This window comes from Vitis vinifera, chromosome 5, assembly GCF_030704535.1.
Source record: "Vitis vinifera cultivar Pinot Noir 40024 chromosome 5, ASM3070453v1".
NCBI classification, from domain to species: domain Eukaryota; kingdom Viridiplantae; phylum Streptophyta; class Magnoliopsida; order Vitales; family Vitaceae; genus Vitis; species Vitis vinifera.
The window spans coordinates 16550500-16562845 of NC_081809.1; the positions used below are offsets into that span (position 1 = coordinate 16550500).

General features: G+C 34.2%; 1 protein-coding gene across 1 annotated transcript; it reads left to right on the top strand.

The window, feature by feature from the left end:
• Window positions 1-9865: 9865 nt before the first annotated feature.
• Window positions 9866-11925, top strand: LOC100253872 (adenosylhomocysteinase-like). The gene is made up of 2 exons (XM_002266118.5): window positions 9866-10676; window positions 10828-11925. Exons 1-2 carry the CDS (start codon window positions 9966-9968, stop codon window positions 11572-11574), a joined length of 1458 nt encoding a protein of 485 aa, XP_002266154.1. The 5' UTR covers window positions 9866-9965; the 3' UTR covers window positions 11575-11925.
• The last annotated feature ends 421 nt before the right edge of the window (window positions 11926-12346 follow it).

Consider the following 12346-nt stretch of genomic DNA (forward strand, 5'->3'; position numbering starts at 1 on the left):
TTCATTAAGTACACACTTCCTAAAGAGCTTATTAGGATAATACTTTATTTGTATGGAAATTATATATTCCTATTAAGCTAAAAAGATCGAATTTTATAGAGAAAAGCATACAAGTTACCATTTTGAGCCTATAGTTGAGCTAGTGCCTACTTTGGGTCTAACTTTGGAATTTAGTAAAAAATTGTGCATAATTGAGATTTTAATAGATTAATGTCATCCCAAAGAAAAAACAAAAGAAACCAAAGGAAAATATCATAATAAAAGTATAACTCAAAGAGAAAAAAAATGTATATGAATGATGATGTCTAATTTGATAGCTTTATTATGTTTGGATAGAACCCTTAAAAGTATGACATGACATAAAAATAAAATGATTCATTAATATTTGTACTACAACTTTGGTTTCTATTCACTATCCTATTTGTCCATTATGTTTACATTGCATATCCAGGTCTATATTACTTACATTATACATGACTTGATACATTAAAAGTTGCACAAAAGATCCAATTCATAGGTTCCTTATAAGTTGATGAGTTGTTTATAGTTGGTTCATAGACATAGGGTAACCCATATGAGGTTGTAGTGTACTACCTCCTAATTGGAATGATGACTTGTTTTGACCATTGTGTTGGAATTGACTCCTTAAAATCAAAACATGATATAGCAAAGTCAAACTTGATTATCCCCTTACTATCCCTTCTATGTATTCACATTGATTTGAGCATTTAGCTCATATCTCTTAAATTAAACATGACTCAGTGGCATTAGGAGTTGCACAAAAGATATAAGTCATGGGTGTCTTGTAAGTAGATAAGTTGTCCATAGTTGATTCATAGATTTGGGCAATCCAATAGAAACTATAGTTCACCATCTCCTAATTAGGGGGATGGCTTGTTTTGGCAGTCGAGATGGGTTTCCCATGGCGAGTACATTAGTATATGTGATGCACGCTAGACAAGACCTACAATGAATCATGAGATAAAGCTATCAATTTTCATGATTCATCAAGCTACTATAATGCATAGACTATCAACCTTGAGAGGATATTAAGCATGTGTCAAAGTCAACAAGAGGTTTTAAACTATGGGTAAGATCCTAAAGTAGTCATATATCTCTAAGGATTGGATCACTATTATGGAGGCTAGTGAAAACAAGTATTCTTAATATAGGCACCATGATATCTCATAGGATTAACATAGTGTGTCCCCTTAGGTGATCCAAAGAATATGTGATCATGAAATTTTGTGGTCTTCGTAATTCCCTCACTAGAATTTGACATATGCGCTATAAAGTTAGAGTATATTTGTTGATCACATAATAAGTGAGATCTGTAAATCAAGAATTTGAAAGGTAATCTTGATAAGTGATAACATTACCTTATTAAATTATGAACACTTGTTCATGGGGGTTTGCATATTGTGGATAGTAGGTCATGGACCTGAGTTTTGGCTCATTCTTATTTACACGAGGTACTAGAGTGCAATTGATTCTTTGTAGTAGGATATTAAATCAAATTTAGAATTGGATTCTAAAAGTGCTAGTGCTCCTATGGGTCTAAGTGGTCCTCACCATGAGCTTATATGCCATGTTGGCATGATTTATAAGGGTTGGATTGACTCTTGGTTCACTCTAATGCATAAAGATGTTTGGTAATTATGTAAGGTTGCATAGGGGATAGTGAATAAGGTCTTTGGAATGGACTAATTGATTAATTAAATGGCCCAGTATGTCTAATAATCAATTAGAACATGTTTTGAGCTAGATTAAGTGACTCAAGCCCAGTAGAGGAACTCTATAAATACCATTTTATGGGGTTATGGTTTCCTAATGGCATTTTAATTGTTATCTTCTAGGTTTAGAGGGAAAGTGAGAGTCTAAGCATCCACATTTCCAAAGTCCACTTTTTGGAGTACCATGGACGTGGTTCGAGTCATCGGGCGAAAAACTTTGGGTATATGAGACCTCTAAAGCATTCAAGCAAGTTCTTCATTGGATGGATTTTGATCTAGGAACATCTAGGTCATATGTATGAGTTTTAATCTCTAGATCTGTATTATTTTATGACTTTTTAAGCCATTTATTTCCATTGTGTTAGATCTAAAGAATCCTAGGAAACCAGGGCATGGAAACAAAGTTATTCGGGGTTCCTAATAACTGGTATTAGAGCCTTAGGCTAGGATTTTGCATGCTAAATCTATTTTAGGGTGTGCCTACATATGTTTTCCAGGGTTATTTTTTTCATCCCATGGACCCTAAGGATGAATGAATGAAATGCACTTTTATTTGTTCAATTGAATGAATATGAATAACTGTTTTTTTTCTTGAGATGGGTTATACACCCCATAAGGGGTATAGGATTTTTATTTTTTTGTAAATCCTTTTTTTTTTCAATAAAGGAGTTATAAGCTCCACTATAGAAGCATAGGAGTTTTTATTATTAAAAAAATTTTAGTTTTTTTAGTCCATCTATGGTAACCCATGAAAAAAGAAAGAATTCTAGAAGTTTCATTTTGAGATTTTAAGTTGACCCGAGTGAAAAGAAGAATTTTTGAGATTTTTTTTTGAGATTCTATGGTGACCGAAGAGAAAAGAAGAATTCTTGAAGTTTTTTTTTTTGGAGATCCTATGATGATCCAAAAAGAATTAAAAAAAAAAAGACAAGAACAAAGATTTTTGGAAGTTCTTGTTTTAAGATATATGGCAACACAATGACATTAACTTTGTCACAAAATTGGGACTACTTCTTATGAGTTTTTTGGGCAAACCACATATGAATTTGAAACTTAGGAAGTCAAGATTCCAATTTTTCAAACAGTTCAAAATTTAGAGTTGAAACGAGGGAAAGACGATCAATTGAAACTAGGTTACACAAAAAGCATGTTGTATCAAAATTGAGTTTGGACGAAATTGTGAAATATATTAATAAGAAATGTTGGGATTGCTTGGATGTTGATATCAAAATTATTATTAATCACTTGAAGATCATAAATATATTGTCTCCCTCTCTTCTCATTGATTGACCACACCTGCCCCAAATGGATACCCAAACTCCTTTTAACTTCACACATTTTATCCGTGTCAACACAATAAGCTTTGAGTTTGGGCACGAGGGTACGGAGATGTTTATTGGATACTTTTTGGTGGGATATTCTCCATTGTAATTTCTTTTATTTATTTATTGTTTTTTTTCTTTTTTCTAAAGACAGAGGAAAGGTGGGATTACTGATTAGAACTGAGAACATGCGTGGAGGAACACGAATCAATGATCTTTAGCTGAGTTTGCAAGTAACGTCTGTCTGAGGTTGGTAAAGAGTTGGTAAAAGGAGAGAAGAAATGGGTACTTGGGACTTGGGACTTGGGAGTTGGTTAATGGCGGTTGTTGAGGGGCAATTCAGGTATTTTGAAAATTGAAACGCACCAACTCTCTCGATTCTGACACTTTCCTTCCCTTCCCTTTGTAGCTGACCAAACCCATACGAAAGGGGTGGCCCTGGGTGGCACTCACCAACCCCCGAAATCCCACCATACAAAGACAAAAACATGACCACATACATGACAATTACTTTGCAAATTTCTCACCAACCCAACAAGATTTCAATCCCTTTGGCCTTTTGGGCACTTGAAAGCTCCTCATTCGATACTTGCAAATTCCACCAAATTAACACAGATGGGCATGACTTACCATGATTTATACAATTTTAAATTTATAAATTTTATTTATAAAATTTTAGATTTTAATGAATAATATTATTAATAAAAGTAGGAAAATGCATATTAAAAAATAATAATTTAAAAAAAATTGAGGCATCAAAAAGTTTTTATTACTTTAAATTTTAGAATATCTAACAAATAATTTTTAAATATATAAAATAAATCTATACTTTTTATACAAAATAATTTACTTTTATATAGAAGTTTTAGAAGTGTATTTTAAGGACACTAGCTAATATGTTTTCTATTTATTTTTTCCTCTCCAAATATAAACATAATAATAATAATAATAATAATAAAGCTTTGGAAATATAAAATATTACTTTTTTTATAACAAAATATCCTTCATTAATTTTTCTATTATAAGCATCTATGTGAAAGCAGCTTTGAAAAAGAAGCATCGAGAGGGTTAGACAAAGTGGGGTTTACTTTATGACTTTGGCACATATATTTCTTTTAAATAAATAATCAGAATGATTGTTAACATTATTTTATTATTATAAAATAAAGTTTTACCTGCAATTTTCAATGCTACTAATTTAAATATATTTAAGGTTTAGATAGTATTTGCTTTTTGACTAAATAAAAAAAATTAAAATATTTATATTTTTTATTTAATTAAAAGTGAAGATTGATCAAATACGTTATTTTTAATTGCATAAAAAAAATCAAATATTTTAATTTTTTGCATTCATTTAAAAACAAACACCACCTTCATAATGATTTGACACAATCTTAAGACCCGGGATCAAACTATAATCAATTTTTTATTCTTGTAAATGAATATAAATTCTTTTCCCAATTAATTATGATTTGGTACATGAGAGTGGTTTAATCAATACCCAATTTTTGTCCGTAGTATTAATTGGATAGTAGGGCCCGGCTTCGAATATGCACCATCGGATGTAAATTGCAATCCAAGGAACCAAATCTTAGACACGATTATTATATTCAAACCTCACATTGCCTATCATTCAGAACGTGGCTTTGTCCTTGATACTAGATCTGGATCATATAATATAAATAAAAATGTAAGATCTAATTTGTTGGGACCAAGTTATTTGACCATTCTGTCCTTCATAACCAATTATTGTTTAATTATTTTTTAAAATAGGTTAAAAATAATTAAAATATATTATTTATATAGATATATATATATTAAATGTGTTTGGAAACGCACAGTTACAAGTCTTTCTAAAAAGAGTGAAAGCTAAAAATAGAAAAGCACAGTGCATAGTTGAGGAGCACATGGCACCAATGGGCCCACAATGCCGTGCATTTCGGCCTTTTTACCTGAATCCACCCTGACATGCGCAGAGCCCACACCACATGTTCTCGTCAGATCTTTTTTTCTTCTTTTGCTATGGTTGATTTGTTTCTCCTTGGATCACCGACATCTCCACTACGCCCATTCTTCGTTTTCTTCTCCTCATATGAAAAGGTAACAAAGTATGGGACCGACATTAATTTCAACATGTTCATTAAAATACTTCGGTAACGTTAATGAGATTCACGCTCGAGTATAGGAAAAGTGGGTTTTCACCCACTGATTTGAAAAAATATATATTAAAAAAAAACCAATCAGTTCCATCCTTATCCATTTAAAAATATTTAAAAATATATATACTTTTTCGCAACTCAAATACCTATTTCCAAAAATAACTTTCACTTATTAAGTTAATAATACCAATTAATAATTTTTATTTTTTTATCCTGAAAACTGATTTAATATGTTAGTGTAAGATACTTTTATCAAATTAAAATGATAAATTAATTATTTTATACTTTTATTTAATATCATCGAGTAAAATGATATTTTAGGAAAATGATTATTTGACTTATGAAAAAAATATATGTATTTAAAAATATTTTTAAATAAATGAATATAAAAATGATTTATAAAAATTAAAGTTTCTTTTTTCATATTTTTTCAAATTAGTGAGTCAAAACTCACTTTTCTCATTCATATTTATGTAAGAGTGTAGAGTCATGCTTGAGAAGAGTTATCTTATCTCTTTTATAGCCCAACACATGCACCCATCGCTCGATTACTGATCCTCACTAAGGGCTCTTAGCCCTTGAGGTACGTGTCCTTGATAAGGTCTTTGGGATGGCTTTGAGTCATGCACATCATTTTGAAATATTATTCCAATCAAGCCACGAATAGAATTCTTTTACAAATAACTTAAATACATAATAGAACATTGTAAGTGACAAAATGAGTAATTAGGGTTCGATTTTGGATAGGGAGTGTGAGAAATGACTATCACATCCTAGGAAGATAACAGACGGACAAATTATCACATCCTAACACAAGGAGGTAGTGACAATAAAAACAATACACGTCAAGAGGGAAGCATATGATAGCATATTATGAATCAGATAGTGTCATATCCATATTTTTTTTGTCATTTATATTTTAATTTTATTTATTTATATTCATATACCTTAATCTTATTTGTTCATAATCTTATTCAACAACTTGAATCTTATTTTATTTTATAATTACCACTACCATAGCTTAACAATTTTCATATCATCATTCATAACAACATTGATGTACCTTCTCAATCATGATGTCAATAAGCATAATTTATAAAATTTAAAATGTTCATATATTATATTTTATTACATTATTTATTTGAAAAATGATCAAAATCTAATATTACAAGGTTTTATTTTTAACATATGATGTTGAGTGGTAGTGTAATTTTGAATATTTGTAAGATTTAGATTGAAAAGAGGATGAAAAGTGTTTTTAAAATAAAAATAACTATATAATAATTATGTCCACCAACCCACCACTAAGCACAACATAATCATAATAATTGTAGTTAATCCTATAATCGTAGGATATGATAATGCTTGGAGTAGGGTCGTGCCGTAGAGGAAGGCCAAGGAACAGGAGTGGAGCGCATTTCCTAAGTAATGATGACGTCATCTCAGTCTCACGATCTCACCAACCAACACACTAATTTGTGGGAGAAAAATGCTCAAAGACATTGAAGGGATGCTTGGAATTCCGCTTCCAACGGATGTGATATGAATATAATTTTCTTTCTTGAAACCATAATGGTTTTGGTAACAAATAGACTCCTCATCTTTATGCATATTAATAGAGTAAGGAATCTTGGCCGGACTAAAGAGTTGTACTTCAAGCACGAGAACGTGCAGGCCCGATGCCGATAATAGTAGAAAATATTAAGAGAGAGAAGCGGGCATATAAGTATAAATCATAAAGGCAGGCATATAAATATAAATCATAAATTTTTTAAAATAAAAGACAATGTATTGGATTTTGGTTACAAATGATATGTCATTGTTTTTAAGATAGTTTTGTGGTCATCTATGAATGTGATTAATATCGTATTTTGCATAGAAATGGAGTCAAATATCGCATTTGAAGTTTGAGTCTATCATTAAAAGTATTATTCAACGAGATAATTGTATATCATTTTGTGTATGTTTTATTTTCTCATATTTTCTTTGAATTTTTTTTTTATATTTATAGTCATATTTCATAAATAATAATGACTTTAATATCCTCTTAGACATTCCAAATGTGATAAAGAAGAGTGAGTTGAATCGAAAGATTGAATTTGTGAAGAGTTCTTGGGTGTTGATTTTGTCCAACTAGTAAAATATTTTGAAATGGTTGAAAGGGTTAGACATGACTAATCAAGGTAAAACTAATTTTGTTGGATTCCTTACTTTTTCAAATTAAATTTGATCAAATTTCAGAATTTTTGAAGATCGTTTGTTTGATGAATAATTATAGAAATACGAGTAATATTCCAATCGAAGAAGGTATCCCCGAGGATTCCATAAGGATGCAACTCTCTAGTTGTCGCCCCTTTATTTTAAGAAGCACATGAATGCAACCAAAAGTGACTTTTTCGTATGTTTAAACCCAAGGAAATGAGCTAGGCCCAATGGCTTACTAGTATTAAACCATTCTTGAGGTTTTTTCACGTGGAAGTGAGATGCTCTCACATAAGGGAAACTTAGGTGATATTTGTTTTTTTACTTAATTTTAAATAGAACTTTAATACTTAATAGTGTTAAATATTAGGTTGTTTGTTTTTGTAGTATTTTATTTCTATTAAGTATTAAAAAGTAAAAAAAAAAAAAAAAAACCAATTTGTTATTTTTTCTATTTAGAAAAAACTACATATTTTAGTTTTTTCTATTTAGTAAAAAGTTAATAATAAATCATGAAAAAAGTAAAAAAAACAAATAACTTAAGAAAAACTCTAAGATAGGGATGCTTAGATTATCAGATATAAATGTATTTATAAGCTCTTTTTACGGATTGAAGTGAAGCATTCTGCTTAAGGCATGTATCTCTCTCAAGGAAAATACATAATACATTTGTTATATAAATCCAAAATGTAAGGTGTTAATCCTATTTCTACTCCTATGACCATAGGATATATGAACTTTCAAGCTATGGTAGTGAATCAATTCAAGATGTGAAGTTATATAGATCAATTATAGGAGCTTTGCAATATGTAATAGTTATTAGACCTGAAATTGCCTATAGTGTAAATAAATGTTGTTTATATATGCAAGCTCCTTGGAATTTGATTGGAAAGTAGTCAAAAGAATTCCTAAATGCTTGAAAGGAACTCTTCATCATGGTTATATTTGAAAAGGCTCTTTGTTCTTGATCTTATGGCATTTTATGATGCTACTTAGGCCTTTGATCCCAATGACAGACGATCACTTGATAATCAAAGAAGTAACACATTGTTTCTATATCAAGTACAAAGGCAGAATGTAGAAGCTTAGCTAATTTGGTTGCAATATTTTCTCTCAAAAATTAGAATCATTTTACTTACACCACCAGCTATTTGGTGTTCTAATCTTAGCATTGTTACTAATATAATATTACATGCTAGGACAAAACATATCGAATTGAAATTACATTTTGTCAGAGAAAAAGTTCTACAAAGAAAGGTTTTAGCTCAACATGCATCTTCCATTGATTAAGTAATAGATGTTGTGATAAAATGTTTCAAGCACTTAGTTTGCAAATTCAAACTAGAAAATCTTTCTATCGGGAGTTTGAGGGGATGTTAAGAGAGATAATTTAAATCTCTTTTTGTTATAACAGACTTAAAAATGTGAAAATAAAAGAAAAAAGAAGACTTCTCTCCCCCATTACGTTCTGTACTATCAATTTGATTGCCTTCTCTACACAATCCTACTTATTTACATCTAATGTAGGATCGGAATTAACATCTTCAGATAAGCACTTAGCCAACAGCAACCACATGAGCTGGGCTCATGCTGGCAGTCCAATGGTCACACACCCAACAAAACGGGGGCATCTCTACTTCCCTGGTCGAGCTACTATGCATGTTGCCTCAATCTTAGTGCTCAACACGAACTTTCGATAGGATGGGTTGTGTGGCCTTGGATGGGCTTGCCTAGGGATTCAAAGCCCACCTTCCAATGGTGAAGGGCTGTGGTCGGATGGAGGGTTGAGCGGGAGATCCAAGGGTGGAGATAAGTCGACCTGTTGTTAAATCACTCATTTAATGTTTTTGGGGTGCACCGGCACAAATGCTATCAACCACCATTTATTTTTTTATTTTCTTGTCATAAAAATAAAATGAAAGAAAAAATAAAAAAAGATTTAAAATTAATAAATAGTTTTCTTTATAGTTTTTAAACTGATTTAATTTTTTATTTATTTAAGAATTAAATAGTTTTAAAATATATAAATTTTTAACCCATTTAAAATGATATTCTTTTATATTTTTTAATTTTTTTTAATGAAATTATCAAACCTCTTACGTAGCCATTATAATCATTAAAACTTCCAAGAAATTGAAATTCAATTCTTCATATTTTAATTTCCTGATGAATGAAAAAACAAATGTGAAACTGTTAATTTAATAATATGTCGATTGGAAGATGGTGGTGATATGAGAAGTGAAGCGGATGTGATTGAAATTTCAATTAAGTTAATATATGGACTAATAAGGAAGGGGAAGCAAAATTATGAAGTAAAAAATGGGGAGACTCTGTAAACTTGGAATCCGGATTCCACGTAAACGATTTCACCAGATCCACCAAACAGTGACCCATCATCGAAAGGAATCGTGACCGTCCATCTCCTTCAAATCTATTTATACCCCTTTTCAGCACTCTCCCCATCGTGTCCACAGCCCACTTCTCTCTCTTATTTGCGTGAGATCCAGAGAGTGAGTTTGTTAGAAATTTGATCGGTATCAGCAGCAGCCATGTCTTTGCTTGTTGAGAAGACCAGTTCTGGCCGGGAGTACAAGGTCAAGGACATGTCTCAGGCGGACTTCGGCCGTCTGGAGATCGAGCTTGCGGAGGTTGAGATGCCAGGCCTCATGTCTTGCAGGACTGAGTTCGGACCCCAGCAGCCATTCAAGGGTGCCAAGATCACTGGCTCACTCCACATGACCATCCAGACTGCCGTCCTTATCGAGACCCTCACCGCCCTTGGCGCCGAGGTCCGCTGGTGCTCCTGCAATATCTTCTCCACCCAGGACCACGCCGCCGCTGCCATTGCCCGCGACAGCGCCGCCGTCTTCGCCTGGAAGGGCGAGACCCTACAGGAGTACTGGTGGTGCACGGAGCGGGCCCTCGACTGGGGTCCCGGTGGCGGCCCCGATCTCATCGTGGACGACGGCGGCGACGCTACCTTGTTGATCCACGAGGGGGTCAAGGCTGAGGAGGAGTACGCCAAGAGCGGCAAGTTACCGGACCCCTCCTCCACCGACAATGCTGAGTTTCAGATCGTTTTGACCATTATTAGGGACGGATTGAAGACAGATCCGAAGAGATATCACAAGATGAAGGGGAGATTGGTTGGTGTTTCTGAGGAGACCACCACCGGTGTTAAGAGGCTTTACCAGATGCAAGCTAACGGCACTTTGCTTTTCCCTGCTATTAATGTCAATGACTCTGTCACCAAGAGCAAGGTATTCTCCAGATCTGTGATATTTGGGAATTGTTTTCAACGATTCAACCAATTTGTTTGGTGGATCTAGTTTGGATTACTAGAAGAGTCGTAATTTTGTGTTTTGTTTTGTTTTGTTTTTCTTAACAATTTTCTGTTCTGGATGCAAACAGTTCGACAATTTGTATGGATGCCGCCATTCACTCCCTGATGGGCTGATGAGAGCTACGGACGTGATGATTGCCGGAAAGGTTGCAGTTGTATGCGGATACGGAGATGTGGGCAAGGGCTGCGCTGCTGCCCTGAAGCAAGCTGGAGCCCGGGTGATCGTGACGGAGATAGATCCGATCTGTGCTCTGCAGGCCCTGATGGAGGGTATCCCGGTTCAAACCATTGAGGATGTCGTCTCTGAAGCAGACATCTTCGTGACCACCACCGGTAACAAGGACATCATCATGGTTGACCACATGAGGAAGATGAAGAACAATGCAATTGTTTGCAACATTGGCCACTTCGACAACGAGATTGACATGTTAGGGCTGGAGACATACCCGGGTGTGAAGAGAATCACCATCAAGCCCCAAACTGATAGGTGGGTGTTCCCTGATACCAATTCGGGCATCATAGTGTTGGCAGAGGGGCGACTCATGAACTTGGGTTGCGCCACTGGCCACCCCAGCTTTGTGATGTCATGCTCGTTCACCAACCAGGTGATTGCACAGCTGGAGCTGTGGAAGGAGAAGGCCAGTGGCAAGTATGAGAAGAAGGTGTATGTGTTGCCAAAGCATCTCGACGAGAAGGTTGCTGCGCTTCACCTTGGGAAGCTTGGGGCCAAGCTCACCAAGCTTAGCAAGGACCAGGCTGACTACATCAGTGTGCCCATTGAGGGTCCTTACAAGCCTCCTCACTACAGGTACTGAGAGAGAAGACCCACAGATATGTGGATGGGCTTGATTTGCCTTCTTTTACAATCTGATTTATGTTAGAATTATAGGTTTGATTTTTGCATTTTTTTTTTCCTGTCATGGGGGTTGTTTGGGGTTTGGGAAGAAAAAGAAGAGAGAGAAAAAACCGAGATCGGTGTCTTCCGTTGAAGAAGATGAGCAGATGTGGGGATTCAATAAGGATTGTGATTGAGGGCTGTGTGTGAGAGAGTATTCTGGTTAAAAACCAAAAAAGAGAGAAAAAAATATTTTATATGTCAGTTGTTTTCACTTATGCTTTTCGTTTATTTCAAGATGAAATAAGTCAATTACACAAATTACACAAAATTATGATCTGGTTTATTTTTCCAACGATTGCCTAAGAGGATTCACTTTTATTCTCATAATCTTTTTGGGTGAGTTTAGCATTTTTGTGAAGAATTTTAGCCTTGGAAAGCCTTGGCCTACATAGTGGGTGTGAACAGGCAGGTCATCCTATCATAAAACCCCTCACATCTCTTCTCCCATAACACTCAAAAAGTGAAGCATCTCATGCCGACACCGAGTCACCGACAGCCACTATCTTGATAACCATGGGCCAAACTTCTCCCCATTTCCGGCGACCATATCCACCATAAATGAACCCTTTTGGGTAATTGGTAAAAAAGTATTGTTAGAATAGACAACTCACCAAACCTACTATCATAAATAAAGCATGTAACTCACATTTTGTTTGCCCCAATTGTTTTATTTAATTTATGTAGTGTTT